General features: G+C 38.3%; 1 protein-coding gene across 1 annotated transcript in view; it reads right to left on the bottom strand.

Moving 5' to 3' along the window:
* Positions 1-417: 417 nt before the first annotated feature.
* LOC127455141 (aarF domain-containing protein kinase 1-like) overlaps positions 418-20,860 on the bottom strand; it is a 194,857-nt gene continuing 174,414 nt past the window's right edge. The window contains exons 10-11 of the mRNA XM_051722757.1: positions 9,019-9,212; positions 418-1,178 (exon numbers count right to left, since the gene is read on the bottom strand). Of these exons, the coding sequence (XP_051578717.1) occupies positions 1,010-1,178; positions 9,019-9,212 (363 nt within the window). The 3' untranslated portion in view covers positions 418-1,009. The remainder of the gene's footprint in view (positions 1,179-9,018; positions 9,213-20,860) is intronic.

Here is a 20,860-nt window from a genome sequence, read left to right as displayed (position 1 = left end):
TTAGAAGACTTTGGATATATCAATCAAGTAGTACGGGCTACTTTCATGGTATTTTTGGTCTCTTTTCTGACAGCTTGACAGTCTATGGTCACTATGTTTTTGTTAAATGGAAAAGAGCAGCATGAGCATTTTGCAAAACGTATTTTATGTTCCAAAAAAGAAAGGAAATCATACCTGTTTGAAGGGTGAGTAAATGATGACAGAATTGTTGTCATTTTTGGGTCAAATATTCTTATAATATGTTTACCTATTCTAATATATTGTTTTTCATCATTTTTCTCAAAACATCATTTTATTTTCATTAGCTCTTTTAAACTAACTACATTGTTACCATTTTTGCCACAGCCTTGCCAAGACATAAGATAAAAAAAAAAAAAAGAAAAAAAGAAAAACAAAACAAAAGGAAATAAAACCGCTACCATTTATTGATCCAATGTGATAAATAAAAAAAACATTTCACAGAATTCAAATAAAATTCCATTTATAATGATTATGTTAGACTACAACCATTAAATTAAAATGTGTGAATCATATGGCAGAGGAAAATCTGAAGGAATGAAATGAGGGACACTCTATGAAATCTGTAGAGATGTTTCTAGATAACATGGCAGCTCAATGTCGATTCCAGAGCAAGATTTCACAAATCTGGGATATTGCACAACTCATATTTACATACAGTCCTGTAAAAAATATGGATATCTGAAAGAGAGTAAACATGCAGTGAGCATCTCTCCAGTGCTCAAACCATCATGCGATCTTGTCACCTTTCATGACCCCTTGCTTATGGCTGTGTGATTGGTAAACATATGTTTAAAAAAACTGACCTGCTGTACGTCTTACCTTCATTTGACACTATGCAAAGTACCAAAATGACATTATATATCAGCACTTGTTAAAAACTGTCCATGATTAACCCACTATGCACTTGGCTCAGTGCAGAGTTCAGTACTAAAGTCAGTATGGAGAAGAGAAGAGGCTGGCCAGGGCGATGTGGCCTGGTTTGAGTGTCTCAATTTGGGTGTGGGAGGAAACCAAAGAGGTAGGAGACCCATTTGGCCAGCATGGAGCTATGGAGCCACAATATAAGTTCATACAGGCCTATCTGGCACAGAGACCAACGCTCAGACAGCAAGATCTGCAGTCGCCTAGTCCGAGACTTGGTTTTACTCCTCTTGTGCCTAAGAGAGGGGCACAGAGAAAGAAAGAAGATATATCAGATGAAGAACTAGAAGAAATAGACAAACAGGGGAGTTGAGATAACAATGGTTAAAGTAAGGCTGTTTTAACACTTGGTTTGGTTGCTTGGTTCCAAACAAAGTTAGATTACAAACTTTTCACACGATTTGCACCCCAGTTCAGAAAACAGGCTTCATACCAACCAAATTAATTAACTTTAAGGACAAACATACTTGGATCCACACCAGAAGCTCCCTAAGTTGGCAGTAAATGATTCAAACTGTGTTGGCTTGGGCCTGTTGGTATAAGTGAATGATTTTAGACAGGCACACTAGGCCATGTAATATTAACAGCATCTCATAAGACAGAGAGAGAGCGAGAGAGAGAGAGAGAGAGAATGAGACAGCAGTGCTATGGCTGTAGTAAGTGGGATGTCCTTGGGGAAAAACAATGATTCCTACACTCTTCACAATGGATCTCACATTGTGTCAAAAGTGAACAGCTTTAAACTGACAAACAGCAACTGCAATCATTCTTTTTCTTCCATTTCCTCTTGGAAAACAAAACCAATAAAGACAGCAAGAAATTAGAAATTAGAATGGTGAAATCTGCTTCTAATTGCTAAGTTTCCTAATAGAAATAAAGCTTTCATTACGAAATGGACAAATTTGACATTTTAGGCCATAGCTGATGTCTCAGACAGGAGTTGTTAGACTTCGGCATCATTTTCACAATCCGACAGGAGCACAGTGACACCACGAACAGAATATACTGTATGCTGCAAAGCAAGGAATGATGGAAATCCAAGAGTCAGTCAAGAATCGTCATCCCGCCTGCTTCGCCAAAAAAAAAAAAAAAAAAAAAAAACCTTACAAAAATATCAACACTAACATGTTATTTGGCACATGCCACCACAGTGGTGACAATATTTGGGTTTGTGGTATTGCATAATTTTCTGTCTCTTGAATTATCCATGTTTAATATTTCATTGTGAGATATAAAGGATGTTGTAACAACTCAGCAGGAGATTAATTATTAATTCTGCACAGCAAGAGGCCTTTGAGTCTGTCAGTCCCTCAGAGTGGAGGAGAGAGAGAGAGAGAGAGAGAGAGGGTGAAACCAGCATGCACTACTAGTCTTTCTGGTTTCACATTTCTCATTGCATATCCAGTCAATCAGACAGAGACTCCAACAAATCATGTGCCAGCCTACTTTTGTATACCCCTGGCATCTGGTCAGATGTTACAGACAATATGTACTGTTATTTACATTAACATGTGCCACATCCAACCTTTTTATTATTTAGTTTTCTCCCTGAGGTCACCTTATAATATTTGCTTATATAATATTATATTTTTATTCACAGTGGCATTCAACTGATCACAATGTATAGTCAGGACATTAATAACGTGAACAATTACTATTACAATTTGAAAAAAACTACTTCAAAGAGTTTTCATCAAAAAATCCTCCATCCTTGGCATTCTAGCAGTCAGTTTGTCCAGATACTCAGGTGACATTTCACCACACACTTCCTGTAGCACTTGCCATAGATGTGGCTTCTTGAGCACTTCTCACGCACCTTACAGTCTAGCTGATCCCACAAAAACTCAATGGGGTTAAGATCCATAACACTCTTTTCCAATTATCTGTTGTCCAATGTCTGTGTTCTTTACCCAGTCTAACCTTTTCTTTTTGTTTTTCTGCTTCAAAAGTGACTTATTCTTTGCAATTCTTCCCATAAGGCCTGCACCCCTGAGTCTTCTCTTTACTGTTGTACATGAAACTGGTATTGAGCCGGTAGAATTCAATGAAGCTGTCAGCCGAGGACATGTGAGGCATCTATTTCTCAAACTAGAGACTCTGATGTACTTATCCTCTTGTTTAGTTGTACATCTGGCCTTCCACATCTCTTTTTGTCCTTGTAAGAGCCAGTTGTCCTTTGTCTTTGAAGACTGTAGTGTACACTTTTGTATGAAGTCTTCAGTTTTTTTGGCAATTTCAAGCATTGTATAGCCTTCATTCCTCAAAACAATGATTGACTGATGGGTTTCTAAAGAAAGCTGTATCTTTTTTGCCATTTTTGATCTAATATTGACCTTAAGACATGCCAGTCTATTGCATACTGTGGCAACTCAAAAACAAAAACAAACACAAAGACAATGTTAAGTTTAATTTAACGAAGCAAATAGCTTTCAGCTGTGTTTGATATAATGGCAAGTGACTTTCTAGTACCAGATTAGCAATTTAGCATGATTACTCAAGGATAAGGTGTTGGAGTGATGGCTGCTGGAAATGGGGCCTGTTTAGATTTGATCAAAAATGACTTTTTTCAAATAGTGATGGTGCTGTTTTTTACATCAGTAATGTCCTGACTATACTTTGTGATCAGCTGAATGCCACTTTGGTGATTTAAAGTACGAATTTCCTTCCGAAACAACAAAATCTGTACATTATTCCAAACTTTTGGCCACCAGTGTAAGTTATGACTGCACCAAAATCAGTCAGTTTTTATTTAGTTTTACATAACCATTTTCCACACTCATTGACCCTTAGCATTAAACAGGCCATTTTTTTCCTACTATATTTTTCTAGCTGTTTTTGCAGTTAAGTTTCAATACATGGTCTTTTTATACTGGGTAGGAAGTATAATATAACTGCCCTTTAACTTTGTTAGGGACTCAGGGATCTGATTTGCACACATTTTGGTTATAATAAGTATATAAAATAATATAATAATACAAAAAACAAATGTCATTAATAACAAAGTAAACATTATTATTTAATGTTTAATCATTAGTTAAAGTATAATGAAATTTTATTCATGCACTGTATATAAAATGTTCATGTTTGATTGCACACAACCTACTGATGTGTTAAGCATTATATACAGGCTAATATATATATATATATAACTTATTAATGAAAGTTATTATAATTATAATTATAATTTTCTTTATTTTGTCACATTATACATTTGCACATATACAGTGAAATTCTTCTTTTTCACATATCCCAGCTAGGCTGGGGTCAGAGTGCAGGGTCAGCCATGATACAGCGCCCCTGGAGCAGATAGGGTCAAGGGCCTTGCTCATGGGCCCAACAGTGGCATCTTGGCGGTGCTGGGGCTTGAACCCCCGACCTTCTGATCAGTAACCCAGAGCCCTAACTGCTGAGCTACCACTGCCCACTACCACTTATAACGTGTAACCCGAATCTAAACTTTAGTTAGTCAGTCAGGCAGGGACAGAGAGAGAGAGAAAGAGACCTTTTTAAAATGCATAAGTGTGTGTAGCATTCATGGTTTGCACTCAATTAGTTGCAAATAACTATGATTTAATTGCAAATCAATATTTAATTAACTATGCAGGCTATGCATTAAAACAATATGTGTTAGTGATTATGAGTATCTGTGAAATCTTGTCATGAAAAAAATATATGATTGATTGCTAAAAACTGTGGTCTTATCAGTAAACAGTAAGACCACATCCTCGTTTTCGGTGTTGAGTGCTGTTTTGAGTGCTATGGTAGTTGTTTGGTTCTTTACTGATGATAAAAACAGACAAAGGCTAGCTTTGAAAATAATTTCAAATAATAAATGTTATAATAGTAAAAGAGTGTAAAATAGTTAATACATTCTTCAAATGTACAATGCTTACAGTAGGCCCTACATCAAACATTGAAAGATGTGTATTTTAGTAGACTACATCAATAATTGCTGCTTCAGTTGAAACTCCTTTGTCGGCACGATGCACAATGCCAGAACTCAATAAAAGCTTTAACAGACTGAAGAAATTAAACCCCTTATATCCACCTTTTATGAACAAGAACAGTGGGCAGATCAGTCTTAACCTTAACAACCTGGTCTCACAGAATCACTTTTCGTTAAATTATTTTTACGTTGCTAGTTGTACATATTATGTTTCCTCATGAAATGAACACTAGAGGTGCTACAACAACGACTTTGAGCTCCTTTCACACAAATCATGAGTAAAATAGCAGATTATCAGTTCATAAACACTTACTTTTCTTCCAGTTCCTCCCATCTAAACACTTTTAGTAAAAGGCATATTTTGTCACGGTCCTGTCACTCTGTCAGTCAGGGTTTGGCATCATCGTCCCAGGTCTGTCTTGTGTCTCGTTGTCTGTCTTTGTGCGAGCGCACGGTTTCGGTTGTATTCCCTGCCGTGCGCTCTTCGGTCTGTCTTGTTTCATGTCCGGAGCATGGTGTCTGGATCCTGACTTCCTGTCTGTTTCAGTTTCGGTCTGTGTCGGTATCCGGACACTCATGTTCCATGTTCTGTCTGTTATTGACTTGAGTGCATCACGCTTCTGTCACCTTGACAGCATGCACTCGCGTCAATAGTTTATGTCTGTCTCTCACGAACACGGGTGTCTCTTGCATTGCTCTCACGTTGCGTGCCCGGGTCGTGAGATGTCTTCACGTTGTGCTGAGGTTCGGTCACTTCAGTCTGAAATTTCAGGTTTGTGTGACTGAACTCTCGCACAGGTGTCCTGTCTTGTTTTTGTCGCCTGTTGCGTGCATCACGTGGCGTTTGCCTCGCGATGTACACTCAGATTTTGTTTAGTGTGAGAATGTGTGGCGTCGCTTTTTTTTGGCATTGCTACGCACTCTCTCGTCTTGTTTATCGGTTGGCATGGGTGTATATTGCCTTATTGTCTTGGTGATGTGCCATCCGGGTGTTTTGTTGTCTTATGAGAGCATGTGGCTTTGTTTTGTTTCTGTGTCGCCACATGTCTCTCTCTGTCTTACATCATACCCTGCCTCCATGTTTGCCCATTATTAGTTAATTTGTTACACCTACCCTGCATTAACCTGTTTGATTTCCTTCCCTATTTTAGTCTCCTCGTGTGTGCTGTCCAGTGCCAGTTCGTCTCGTTTTTTCCCCTATGTCGATCCTGTTTCATCCCATCCCTGTCCGGTTGGTCCTGTCTCCAGTTTTCCCTGCCCCAGCCTGGATTATTTACTTTGTGTTTTTCCCCTTCAGGGTAGTTTATGTTTATTGTTTTTCCCCCTTATGAGATTTTGATTTTTTTCCCTTTATTTTTTGTATTTAATAAATTCCTCTTTTTTGAACTCTGCTATTGGGTCCTGCCTCTGCATCCATGACATATCTTGTAAGGTGATACATATTAATGTTTGAATTACACGTAATTACGTCAAAACGTAGCTCAACTGATAGAGCGGTGTACAGTTTCTGAAAAGCATGCTTAAGATTCAACATGTGAGCCGAAAGAGTCATAGAAGCACCACAAAATGACGTTGTTGCTTCAGCAATTGCGTTTTCCATTACATATTTGCTTTAGCACTATAGGTTAGGTTTAAGTTCAAGGTTTAGGGCACAGAGGCAGGTAGGTTTTGTTCATATTTGTTCGATAGAGCATTAACCTTATAAACCTAATCTGTATGGGAAAAAATGTAACTCTCTTTTAGCACCACACAGTAGACATTTCACCTTGGAACTGCCACTATACCTTTAAGGATACCTTTTTTTTTATGTTGCTAAAGTCACATAATTTTCATGAGATAAGGCTCAACCTTAAACAAAGGGTAATTATGGAAGAGGGAAATTTAACCACGTCTTTTTAAAAGCCTAAACAATCATGGGAAAATAAGAAAAAATATGCTATTTTTTCCTTTCCTAATTTTCCCCACCATCATTAAGTGTTTTCAAACGCACACAGTATGACTGAAAATAATACTAAACATTGTGAGACTACTAATGTCACTTCCTTTTCATGGGGTGACTAGAAAAATAGCCTAATTCTTCATGGCGTAGCTATTTATTTTAACTAAAAGACCAAAGAGAGTGGATATATATTACATAGACATGACACAAAGTAGAACAAGTATTTCAGTTGTATTTCTGTTTGTTAATGGTATGATTCCAACAGTTTAAACTGTGAAAATCTAACTCAAAGTAATTTATGATGCTGCAAACATTTCTTCTCACATCAAACTAAATCAGTGTGTGATGGTCCAGCTATTTTTCTCTATGTCTGTCTGTCTATTTCTGCTGTGTCGGTGAGCACAGCAATTGGTAATGGATTTTAGATTCTGCATTCTGCACTTTGCTACCATTTGAGGCAGACGACATTGAGTTTCATGTCTGGGTGCTTCTTTCTTTATGTATCGCTCCAAAATCCTTTACGAGCAGACGTGAGCATTTCACTGCTGACAATCATCAGGAGCCCTCCTTCAAATCCGAATGATTTTCTCCCCCAATCATTGTGTTCTTCATTAGAATGGTGCGAATAAATCAATATGATCACTGCTCACTGCTGTGGAAAGTACAATATAGTGGCATTCACTCACACACCCACTTGCATTTCAGAGTTGGACTGAGGGGCTTTTAAAGGGATAGTTCACCCAAAAATCAAAATTTTCCCCCTCATGTTATTCCAAACCTGTATGACTTTTTTCTAAAAGTTTGAAAACAGATTTTGGGTGAACTATCCCTTTGAGTGAGTGCCTTTAAGTGTTTTGTGAGGTTCCACAGAGCCATCGTAAATTAACAGGATTATCATTGGTGCGTGGGATATTGTCTGTGGGTTATTAGTGTGAGAAAGATGAGACTAGCCTCATTTGAGCTCAGCAAGTTCTACGCTGAATCGATTACTGGTGATCACCTGCAGGTGCTCGCTAGTTAGAAATCTGTCCGACGTGCTGTGATGTCATGGTGACGCAATTAGGTATTTTGTCCAAATCCCTAGTTGACACTGTGTGTTTTTTCTACCCACTATTATAGTAATGTTACATATATAAACTTAAGGATAAACATAGTTAGTTCATTTAAAATAAATACTGTTCCAAAGCAGCTTTAAAGAGAATAGTGCCTTACAACCCCCAGTGATTAAGGGACAATGGCAAATAGAAACTCCCTAGAAAGATCCAAAATAAAAATAAAAAATTCTGGAAAATATGCATGTTGTAAATAAGAATTTCTTTTTTTTATTTCTTACTGTTAAAAACTACAACTGTAAATAGACTAAAATAATACCAATTAATCACGGTTTCTGACCTTTAGGAGGCAGAAAGAAATAGTAATGTCAAATTCAGTCAATTTTAGACTTTTAACCCAGACACTAGTTTGAAAACTCCTATACTATACTATACTATATCTCAGTAACCATGCTGTTATTTGACACTTTCAATCACTGATTAAAGTAATCATGGCTGACTGTGATTAGTGAATTTCTACAATGGCATCTGAAACTGAAAACTATTGATTTTAAATGATGCTGCATCCAAGCCGCTAGGTGTCAGTGTAAGTCTAAGATGACATGAAGACAAAAAGTTACTGAGTGCACCTTTAAGGCCTTTGCACACCAAAGGCGAATTTTTGCAGCGATGAAGACTTTGAATAGAAACACTAGATTCTTATAGAGCCATTCGCACCTGGAGCTAACATTTGTGCGCCTGCAAAACGTTTTTTTTTTTTTTTTTTTTTTTAGGATGAGTGTGTCGAGTTTTATTTTATTTTTGTCATACTGATGAAATGCCCTGACCAATAAAATATGAGCTTTGGATCATGTGTCAGAAGCTGCTGTAGTGACCAGAACCAGTGCAACTGGTGGCACTAAAGCATGGAAAGCTGTTTTTACCACCAAAATTAAATGCTGAAGTAACTCGAGGAAGAAATCCTGAACCAGTATACTATACTATGCTGTGTACAGGGTCACTATAGTATCCACAATTCTGGTCGAGCACCCATTTAAAAGGGTAGACTACTTCAACATAACACCTCAGTGTTCTTTTCAAACCCTGAAGTGTATAAGAGACATCAAAAGACTGACACTTTACTGTGACTGCCGTCTTACCTGGCAATGGCGCGTGTACAGCAGCGGGACATGTTAATGAAGGAGCTGGAGCTGGCTCTGGTCTGCAGGATGGTCTCGATGCCTCTCAGCAGGTCGTTGGTCTTCAGAAGGAGCAGCATCTGTCGGGGCACTCTGTTCAACAGCTCACTAATCTGAGGGAGGTAGAGTGCCGCATTTGTACGGATCTCCACGTCCTGAGGGGTAAAACAAGCACACAAGAACGTTTTCCTATATTGAATGATGATGGCCAGAAGTGCCAGTGTTTTATTAAAACTCTTAAAGGGTTAGTTGACCCAAAAATGAAAATTCTTTCATAATTTACTCACCATCATGCCATCCCAGATGTGTATGACTTTCTTTCTTCTGCTAAACACAAAGATTTTTTTTAAGAATATTCCAGCTCTGTAGGTCCATACAATGCAAGTGAAAGGTGATCAGACCTTTCATGCGCCAAAAATAACAAAGGCAACATACAAGTAATCCATATTACTCCAGTGGTTAAATCTATGTCTTCAGAAGTGATATAATAGGTGTGGGTGGGAAACAGAACAATATTCAAGTCCTTTCTACTTTAAATCTCTACTTCACGTTCACATTCTGAAAGTGAAAGTGGAGATTTATAGCAAAAAAAAAAAAAACGATTTAAATATTGATCTGTTTCTCACTCAAAGTGATTGCTTCGCTTCAGAAGACATGGTCTGGTCACCTTTCACTTGCACTGCATGGACCTACAGAGCTAAGATATTCTTCTAAAAATCTTCATTTGTTTTCAGCAGAAGAAAGAAAGTCATACAGGTCTAGGATGGCATAAAATTGATTGCGAGTGTATTCTAGACAAAGTGTGGCTACTTTGCAAAAATATAAGATATCTGTGTAACTTTCCAACTTCTATCTGTGTTATTTCATTGTTTTCCTTCCTTTTCTATTATTCTAATATGTAGATAAGAGTACTAAAGGATAGAAGAATAAGAAGAATCAATAAAAAATGAGTACGCGTGTCCAAACTTTTGATTGGTAGTGTGTGTGAAGTTTACCGGACAACATCAGAGATATTTAGCCTTGCTTTACTTAGTGCACACCAATCTAAATAAACTATTCACAATATTCAGCATTAGGGGTCAGAGTGAAGGGAAGAGTGTGTGTGGGTGAGAGAGAGATAGAGTGGGTGCAGGGAAATGGAGTAGCTTATTTCACAGACAACTGAGAAACTAAGCGCTTGAAACTGTGACTGTGAAGATTAGCTATTTTGGCTCTGTCACTTCAGCAACATCAGCCCCCTGAGTTGATACTCCCGGCAAATTTTTATTAGTAATCAGGCATGAAGAACTCTCTTCCTCCCCCTGCCTGAGTCAAAAAAAAAAAAAAAAAAAAAAAAAAAAGGATGCAATTTTGTTGATGTCTGTATGGCACATGCTAAACAGACACAATGGGAATATGAAAAATACCAAAAAAGAAAATACACCAACATTGAAGTCAGAAAACACTTTTATGTACAGTAAAAATACACAAAATATGTTGTAGTTAATAAGCTGAGGTTTCACAAGAGTGGCAATTTTCATCAGCAACTAATTCCGTTGACCAACAGCCCAAGTGATTGAAATTGCAATTCACAATAAAAAATAAAAATCTCAATTAAGGTCAATTAGTTCTTGAAAAGCCTTAAAAATTTGGCCCTCTTTTATGAGACACAGAGCAATGGTCAAAGACGTCCATCTAGCACATGTTTACATAGAAAAGCAATTAAAAAAACATGAAAAGGAGAAATATTTTCTCTGAATATCGCAACTCTGTTTAGACAAAATGGACTCATGCACTCTGTTGCTCTTTGGACAGCTATACCACACAAGTATGAATCTATGAAGATAATGTGCCAACCTGCTGAAACATGTTTGAACACTATCACCATTAACACAAAACATTATACTGGTTTCACTACATATGGGTTGAGATGACACTGAAGTATTTTCTGCTCTCTGCTCTCCTGGGCTGTGGTGTGAAGTGCAAGTGAGGTGGATGTGAAAGCAGGTGGATTCAGTTGATAATCTGAGACACCTTTTTGATTCCCTCACTGTTTTGAGTTTGAGTAGAGTTGTATATTCATCTAAAAAAGGGCAATACACTCATTGAGTACTTTATTAGGAACACTTTATATGGTCCTAATAAAGTCCCCTACATTGTCTTCTGCTGTGGTAACCCATCCGCCACAAGGTTTGACGTGTTGTGCATTTTGAAATGCTATTCTGCTCACCACAATTGTACAGAGTGGTTATCTGAGTTACCGTGGCCTTTGTTTTAGCTCAGACCAGTCTGGTCATTCTCCGTTGACCTCTCCCACCAACAAGGCATTTTTGTCCGCAGAACTGCCGCTCACTGGATGGTTTTTTTGTTTTTGGCACCGTTCTGATTAAACTCTAGAGACTGTTGTACGTGAAAATCCCAGGAGATCAGCAGTTACAGAAATACTCAAACCAGCCCATGGGGGGGTGGAGGGGCCTGGGTAGCTCAGCGAGTACTGATGCTGACCAGGGTTGGGAGGGTTACTTTTGAAATGAATTCCACTACAGATTACAGAATACATGCTGTAAAATGTCATTTGTAACGTATTCCGTTAGATTGCTCAAGGTCAGTAATGTATTCTAAATACTTTGGATTACTTAATTTTTTCACTTGTTTTGACTATAAAAACTCTGCCAGTACAGTAAGACAAAATACACATGTTAAAAATACATTCTCTGAAAAACCTAAATATCTTATGCAGTGTTGTTTCTAAAACAAGATCAATCAAATTGATCTTGTTTTAAGGATTTTTTGATTTTTTTTACACGAAAACAACGCAATTTTTTTTATCAAGTATTCGATTTTTGCCCTAATATCAAAGGTCTTACTCTAAAAAAAGAAATTATGATCCAAAGTGAATTTCTCAAAAAATATGATCATGCCTGGTAACATGTGCATGTAAAATGGCTAGAAATAGCATTCTAACTTAGCGTAAAGCTGACAATTTACACAAGGTTTATTTCTATTTCTCAAAACTTCAAACTTACTTCTCTTTCTGCTCATATGAATGTAACACATCATAAGAAAGTGTTTCACCACTGTTCAAATGCACTTTGGATCGCATCATTTATATGTATAAATGTTTTCCATCTGAAAGGACTAAATATTAAATGAAACAAATGACAATAAAATGCAAAGTAATCTCTTCAGTAATCAAAATACTTTTTGAATGTAACTGTATTCTAATTACCAATGATTTAAATTGTAACTGTACTGGAATACAGTTACTTATACTTTGTATTTTAAATACGTAATCCCATTGCATGTATTCCGTTACTCCCCAAGCCTGACAATGACTTCCACCCCTGGAGTCGCGAGTTTGTATCCAGGGCGTGCTGTGACTCCAGCCAGGTCTCCTAAGCAACCAAATTGGCCCAGTTGCTAGGGAGGGTAGAGTCACATGGGGTAACCTCCTCGTGGTCGCCATAATGTGTGGTTCTCACTCTCAGTGTGGCGCGTGATGAGTTGTGCGTGGATGCCGCGGACAATAGCGTGAGCCTCCACATGAGCTACGTTTCTGCGGTAACGCGCTCAACAAGCCACATGATAAGATGCGTGGACTGACGGTCTCAGACACAGAGGCAACTGAGATTCGTCCTCCACCACCCGGTTTGAGGCGAGTCACTACGCCACCATGAGGACTTTGGGAATTGGGCATTCCAAATTGGGGAGACAAAAAAAAAAAAAAAACAGCCCGTCAGGCACCAACAATCATGCCATGGTCGAAATCACTGAGGCCACATTTTTTCCCCATTCTGATGATTGATGTGAACATGAACTGAAGCTCCTGAACCGTATATACTGATTTTATGCATTTCACTACTGACACACGATTGGATGATTAGATAATTGCATGAATATGTAGGTGTACAGGTGTTCCTAATAAAGTGCTCAGTGAGTGTACATTGCCCATATCGTCCAAAACACAAATGTCTTTTTTTTCTCTGCGTAAAACAACATGACACGTTATGCAAAAATTTAGCCTCAGTCACTATTCACTATTATTGCAACTGAGGCTAATATTCTGCCAAACATCTACTTTTGTGTTCCACGGAAGAATGCAAGCCATATGGGTTGGAACAACACAAGAATGAGTAAATTAATTTCATTTCTGGATGACTATCCCTATAAACAATCTTGAATGGTAGAAGAGGGGCAATTCAGAGAAATTCAATGCAAGCCAAAAAAAAAAAAAAAAAAAAAAAAAAAAAAAAAAAAAGTTTGGAAGAGAAAATAATGGGGAGAAAGTATTATCTTTTAGGCTTTTGCGGAAGAGAATATTTCATGGAAAAACTTGCACAGAGGCAGAAAAACAACAACCCTGTTGTCTACCAGCTAACATCCTTTAATACAGGGGCACTAATGCAACAAAACCAGCTGTATACAGAATACTAAATTCTATACTTCTGAGACCTGAAGTTGAGTGAAACATAAAATTGCATCCCTACTTGAAATAACCCCATTGAATAGGTGGACACGTATTCAAACAGAAGTTTGATCTGCAGAGTGCCAACTTCTACATGAAATAATCCAAAATCAAAGTCTCTAGTCTCTTCAGAATTACACTATAATACTACGGTGTGTAAAATTAAGGATGAAAACTCCTCTGGTTTTACAGTCTGGTAGTGATCTATAGTGGCCCCTGATGGTCTCATATGGGCATGGCTCCCATGTTTGGCATCAACCTGATTGTGTCTGGCTCTACTTTACCCCAGGGCTAATCTATCCCGAGAGGGCCAGGAGCCAATAGATATGTCTGGGGCCTGCAGAGACCCATGAAGACACCCCGCAGCCTGAGGCCCACAACAAGCTGCTTCAACAGCCAGGACAGGTGTAGAGAAGTCTCAATGCCAAACACATGTCTTCAGAAAAAAGCAGGATGTAGCCCTCCAATATCTACTAGAAAGATGGGAATCAGGCCCAATGTTAAGAATGCCCAATAAAAGGAGCAATATACAGTATATTAAAGTTAACATATAATTTAAAATAGGATCTTCGTTCCTATTCCAATAGGAGTTTAATGTACAGTACTATGTAGACATACTCTAACATTCACAACTTGAAGCTCCCTCCTCAGGTCACCCAGACCATTTATGGAAACTCAGCTGCAAAAAGGGGTCATACAGAAATTGTCATGGTTGTGATGTCACAAGGAAAAGCACTTTAACATAACCATCCATATTTACAAATCAATGCATTTTAGAAATAAAATCACACATGGCCTGTCCTGATGAACAACAATGATAAATCAAAGGTTAGCCAAACGTAACATAGGCCATTTACATATAGAAGTCTAAATGCCGTTCACACCAAAGGTGTATTTGCATCCATCTGCACGGTTGTATTGTTTTTCTATGTAAATATGCACTAGAGAGACGTCTTTGGACGTTTCCCCGCCTCTCTATGTTTTTTTTTTTATTTATTTTTTTACCTCTCACGCAAGACTGCCATGTTTTTTAGATGCTGACTCAAGTTAAAAAGAAATTCAACTGTTAAAAACATGTCTCGAAACACCTGCGTCCTGCGTTCTGTTCCATTCATTTTGTTGCATCTAGCTTTTTTTAGTGAAAGAATGTGTTTGGTCTGAAAGGTCCCTTAAGAGTTACAGCAGCAAAAACATCTTTTAATGTCTTCAATTCTAAGGATCAGAGAATAAAAAACTGGTCATGTAAATACTAAATTGTTTTTGGTGCAAGAAACCCTGAATAGCTTTATAAGTGGACTTTAGAGGGACTTTTTACAGAGTTGTGAGTCACATGACTTGAGTCTATGAATTAAATCTTTTTAGATTTAGCCTGATGTGAAGGTTAAATTATTTTCCAGCACATTAGAATAAGATTTGATGGCGGGGCTTAAACCGAAAGTGTGTCAAAACTAAACAAAAAGCCCATTTTAAATGTGACTCTATTCCATTTATAGTTTCCATATAACAAACATGCCTTGTATGCATCATAAAATAATTTCTTCTTTTATTATTATTACTATATGTACAGTAATTATATAATTTTTTATAATTTTTTTCTTACAAGATAAAGCTGACAATGTGCTGTCAACCGTGGATTGCTCTCCTTCATCATCCATATTGTCAAACAAACAAACAAACAAACAAAAAAAGCTAAAACTACATCATACAAAAAGATTCTGTTTGAATCAGAAATAAACAACAGCAAGACTTCTTAAATGGCACAACAGTAGGGCTGGGCAATATTGCTACAAAAAGTATGCTATATCTCAATATTTTTCAATATGAGCTAAAACATTATGACCACCTGACTAATATGCTGTTGGTCCTGCCGCCAAAACAGCACCGACCCGCCGAGGCATGGACTCTACCAGACCCCTGAAGGTGTCCTGTGGTATCTGGCACCAAGATATTAGCAGCAGATACTTCAAGTCCTGTAAGTTGCAAGGAGAAGCACCGTGGACCGGACTTGTTGGTCCAGCACATTCCACAAATGCTCAATCAGATTGAGATCTGGGGAATTCTCTTCATCATGTTCCTCAAACCATTCCCAAACAATGTGTGCAGTGTGGCAGGGTGCATTATCCTGCTGAAAAAGGCCACTGTGATCAGGGAATACAACTGCCATGAAGGGGTGTACCTGGTCTGCAACGATGTTTAGGTAGGTGGCACGTGTCTAACTGACATCCACATGAATAGCCGGATGCAGGGTTTCCCAGCAAATCATTGCCCAGAGCATCACAATCCCTCCACCGGCTTGTTGTCTTCCCACAATGGATCCTGGTGCAATCACTTCACCAGGTAAACTGCACGCACGTTCACGGCCGTCTACGTGTTGTAAAAGAAAACAGGACTCATCGGACCAGGTGACCTTCTTCCACTGCTCCAAGGTGCAGTTCCAACACTCGCATGCCCACTGTAGCCGCTTTCGATGGGGGACGGGGTCATCATGGTCACTCTGCCCAGTCAACCCCACACACAGCAGGGTGCGATGCATTTTGTGTTGTGACACATGCCTCCTGTAACCATCATTACAATTTTCTGTGACTTCTTCTGTGCCACAGTAGACCTTCTGTCTGTTCGGACCAGATGGGATAGCCTTCGTTTCCCTCACGCATCAATGAGCCTTTGTGGTTTGTCCCTCCTTGGACCACTGTAGCTAGGTACTCACCACTGCTGACCGGGAGCACCATACAAGCCTTGCCATTTCAGAGATGCTTTGACCCAGTCGTCTGGCCATAACAATTTGGCCCTTGTTAAAGTCGCTCAGGTCTTTATTCCTGCCCATTTCTCCTGTATTCATCACGTTGACTACGAGAACTGATTGTTCGCTTACCATCTAATTGATCCATTCACCTGTGAGTGGTCATAATGTTTTGGCTCATCAGTGTATATCTTGATAATTATGTATTTGCTCTGAAATGACTTAAGATTGATTTTTTTTTTTTTTTTTTTTTTTTTTAATCAGACACCATAATTTTAACAAAAAAAGACACTCTAGACAAGTGGATTCAAAATGTTAAATGTATGAAGTAAAAAATCTAGATAAAAAGGAATAATATTTAATCATTTTCATTTATGTGCACAAATATACAACAATACTGTAATACAATGCATTATTTAACTACATACTGTATGTTTTTACTAAAACTGTGAATGAGCAAGGTGTGCTTTACTCATTTTTAATCAAATGAACCCATTTGATTATTATTATAATACTGAATCATTATTGTTGATTATTCTATTATTTTGAGGATTACATTTGTTTTAGCCTATGCAATAGTAATTTATAGCATGCAAACTCCTTTTGTGTAAAGGTGTGAACATCATCCGTTTACTTTGAAGCATACACAAATCATTTAGGCTATTCATTTAATTTAATTTCAGCTTTTTGTGGTTTAATAATAACAAATGACTATATCACAATTTCCCAGCCCTGTACAGCCCTACACAATAGTCTGAACTAGTTCTTTGCAGGTTACTTGTGCTCACTTTGTTTTAGAAAGAAATCACACTTACTGATCAGAAACTTCACCCCTCCCTTACTTCACACACACTGCTTGCTGTCTGCTTGAGGAGTGAGTAAAACACAGAGGCATGTTCTAGTATATCTTGCTCTAAAAGTTTAACCATTAACATAGACATTTCAAAAAATGTCAAATATATATGATATATTATCTTAGTCAATGTTACTCTTGACAAGCTCAGATTTGGTCATCTGATTTGAACTTGAAATCACACTGTATGCATTTTTATTCATAAAGTTAATACTTTAGTCATACAGGCTTCACAGACCCACCATTGCATTTTTATTTTAGATAGGTTTGTATAAAATATCAGTCTACGTGCTTGTTGTTGGATAATCAGTTTAACGAATATTTGTTTCTACTATCCAGTAGAATTCTTTTTTCTTTTTTTTTAAAAAGTCATTATTCGTGCCTTTCAGAATAAGGTATTCTTCTTGAGGTACATCCCTAATGCAAACTGTTCAGATCCAGTCAAGATACACACACATACATTGGTTAAAAGAGCTGAAATGGTTTACATAATCCATTGCCAATCAACTAAGCAAGCAACAAAGCAGATCAGGGTGTCAAAATCCCAAACACTCCCTTATAATTCTCATCAGCCAATTGTGACATCCAATTGGTTCCATGTTATAGAAGTCAAGAAGAGAAGTCAATGCAAAGACTATTTTCTGAAAGAGCGTTCCTAGAAATCATCTTGATTTCTTGGCAGGATAAAAAGTCTGGTCATTCAGAACATTCCAGCAGCAACAGTATTTTAATAACTGATTGCCAAGTTACAACTTTGAAAAACATGTGCAAGCTCCATTTTTCTGTCCATTTATCCGCTAATCCTTAAATCTCCATCTCTAAAATTTCAGAGGGGGAAGGGGGATTAGGGGCTAAATTAAGTGTGATTTAAGTTTGCTATCGCTTGGGTGGGATTTACAGGCGCCAGCAGCAGTGATCAGAAAGTGAGGGGTTCGCATTAAAATAGGACACGGAACACTTGGTCTATGATCTAAAGCGCTGCTCCAACAACCAACCCATATTCCACCTGTAACTCTCTGCATATATATCTCACCATTTGTGCCAACAATAAGACAGAGAAACATGTGCTCTGTCCATGTGCATGCATTCTTTTTTTAAGGAGAAATTGACTTGATTGGCTCACACTCGTGTTTCTTTTGGAGCCACTGGTTATACTCTAAGACTAACTATGGGCATATTCCAGTGTTGCCCATCTCAGGATTGTGCCGGGATGGAAAGCCCACCGAAACATTGCCACACCTCATTCGTAGATGTATGTTAAGATACACTTTTGTCGACACAAATACTGTAATCATGACCCTTGTCTCCAAAGACAGGAGATCGTAGTGGCTTGTAAAGGCACGTAGAAGCAATCCTGCCAGGCTATTCAGCACAAGTTTTTCAACCTTATGGATTTCATTTACTTGAAAATCAATGCTGTGTCATCTGGAACATTATAATTTGCAGTTATATGCTACTTTGTCTCTGATGATGCATTCTAACTTTCAGCAGCCAGGCCCCCCTTCCTTGGCTTTCATCTCCTTTTGAAGTTAGTCTGCACTTCAAAGTTCAACTACAAGGCATCTATACACTTTAAAGACGAGGGGTAATCATGAGGAAAGTCACCCCAATTCTCTGTTCATGCGCTACTATCCCTTGATGACACTTTGGTGGATGCAGTACACTGGGAAAGGGGGTCAATCACTTTGTGTGGACATGATTTGTGGTGGTGGCGTAGTGGACTAAAGCACTGAACTGGTAAGCAGAAGGTTGTTGGTTCAATCCCCACAGCCACCACAATTGTGTCCTTGAGCAAGGCACTTAACTCCAGGTTGCTCCAGGGGGATTGTCCCTGTAATAAGGGCACTGTAAGTCACTTTGGATAAAAGCATCTGCCAAATGCATAAATGTAAATGTAAATGATTTGGACAAAATCAGACAAACTGATGTTGTTGTGCTTCTATGCTCACATCAAAGTTGTGTATATGGGAAGCTGCAGCGTAATTACAACAGCAGGCTTAAGATGTGCTTGAGATGACAATGTCTTTACTGCAGAATTGAGCTGCAGCACTTTAGAGAAAATAAAGTTATTTCCAAGTACCTATGTTGAGTATTTCGCCTAACAATGACTATCAATTATAAAATAGTCATTAGGAGTGGGCCACTGAGAACTTTACAAACTTGATCATCGTGATATCTAATTTACACCCAAACTGTAATAAGGTTTTGTTTCTGTGCTCTATATGTAACTGCGTGTGAAACTAGAGTCAAGCCCAACGTCTTTTTTTAAAGCAACGGTTGAGTAGTTCACTGCTATGTTTTGCGCTGCTCTATTAAAGCCTATATTGCAAATGTTGGTGTTGATAAGAGGTTTTAGTGCATTTTCAATGCATTTTCTACTAAGTTCAGAGTGTTTTACGTGAAAACATAGCCTATGCGATGAACCTCACACTGTTGCATCTGGGATGCCCCTGCAATGCAGCATAGTGCAATTTACACACCCGGTGAAATAATACGAGGTGCATGCATGCCAATTTTGCATGCAGTCTGAAACAGGCCTCAAACAGTTGGAGACAGAGAGAGAGAATCCTGATTAGTCTTGCCTCTCTCTATCTCTGCTTGTTCAGTCTAGCAGGAGTTGAGAGTATGGTCATGTCCTAGTGGCTCTCCCTCTGGGGATTTTGGTTAGCAGCCAGAAAAGGCCCAGGACTGCACAGAACTAACTGGCCAGTGGAGTCACTATCCATCAAATCAGTCAGTGTGCATGAGCATTGAGATTGATAGTCCATTCCAACAGCCAAATACTTAATGAAGAGGAATTCACTGCTTGCCTTAGAGGAAAAAAGGAAGGGGACGTGAAACTAACAATGCAAAAGTCCTTCTGCATATTCACGAGTGCTTCAAATACACATTCCATTTCATCCCCGTGAGGAGTCAAAATCACTACGTAAAAGGATTAACTGCTTAGTGCTCTTCGCTTTGCAGCTTTCTATATCAAGGCACTGAGGAAATGGGTCAATCTGATGAAGCAAACAAGACTGGGGTCCATTGGGAGATTTGGGAAAACATAGGACAGCTTTCGACTGATCTGAGTAAATGTCTATAACTCGAAACAATGTATTCCTATGAACTTTTTCCACACCAAGTCTGAATTTTTGCACTGGCTTAGACCAAAAAAAAAAAAAAAAAAAAAAAAAAAAATTCAGCTGGTAGGACTTTTGCAACGTGTGTTCAGGGAGGTGAACTCCTTTCCCCACTGCTTTCATTCACGGATTATGACGATAGATCAGTCTGATCCTACAAAGACGCAATTGTAGAGCTCATGCAGCTGTTTGACAGTAATTTTCTATGTTTATTGCTCATGCAGGTCAGTTAGGTGGCCTCAATTCACAAATTCTTTCTTAAGCCCACAGTATAGCTGCCCACTACTGACTAGTAGTGTACTAAAACAACTATACTACTATAAAACTAAAACTACTATATACTGAGATCTCGCCTTCTTTGACCAATGAATTTCCATAACATTTCCATGACCTTTCCAGGCATTTGTGATTAAAAATCTGGAAACTATTTATTTATATAAATAAATTTGATTCAGACCGATTTGCAAATGAACCATTTAGACCAATTTGTTGACTCAAAAGTGCGTTTCACTGACAAATCGGACATCATAATGGCTTGTTTTGTTTTTCATGACTCTTTCCAGGCCTGGAAAATACAAATGTTCAAATTCCAGGTTTTCCATGACTGTGGGAACCCTATATATACCACTGTACAATCAACTGTT

Source organism: Myxocyprinus asiaticus, chromosome 17, assembly GCF_019703515.2.
Source record: "Myxocyprinus asiaticus isolate MX2 ecotype Aquarium Trade chromosome 17, UBuf_Myxa_2, whole genome shotgun sequence".
In the NCBI taxonomy this organism is placed as follows: domain Eukaryota; kingdom Metazoa; phylum Chordata; class Actinopteri; order Cypriniformes; family Catostomidae; genus Myxocyprinus; species Myxocyprinus asiaticus.
The sequence above is the reverse complement of the archived record's forward strand: the minus strand, read 5'-3'. Positions and strand labels throughout refer to the sequence as shown.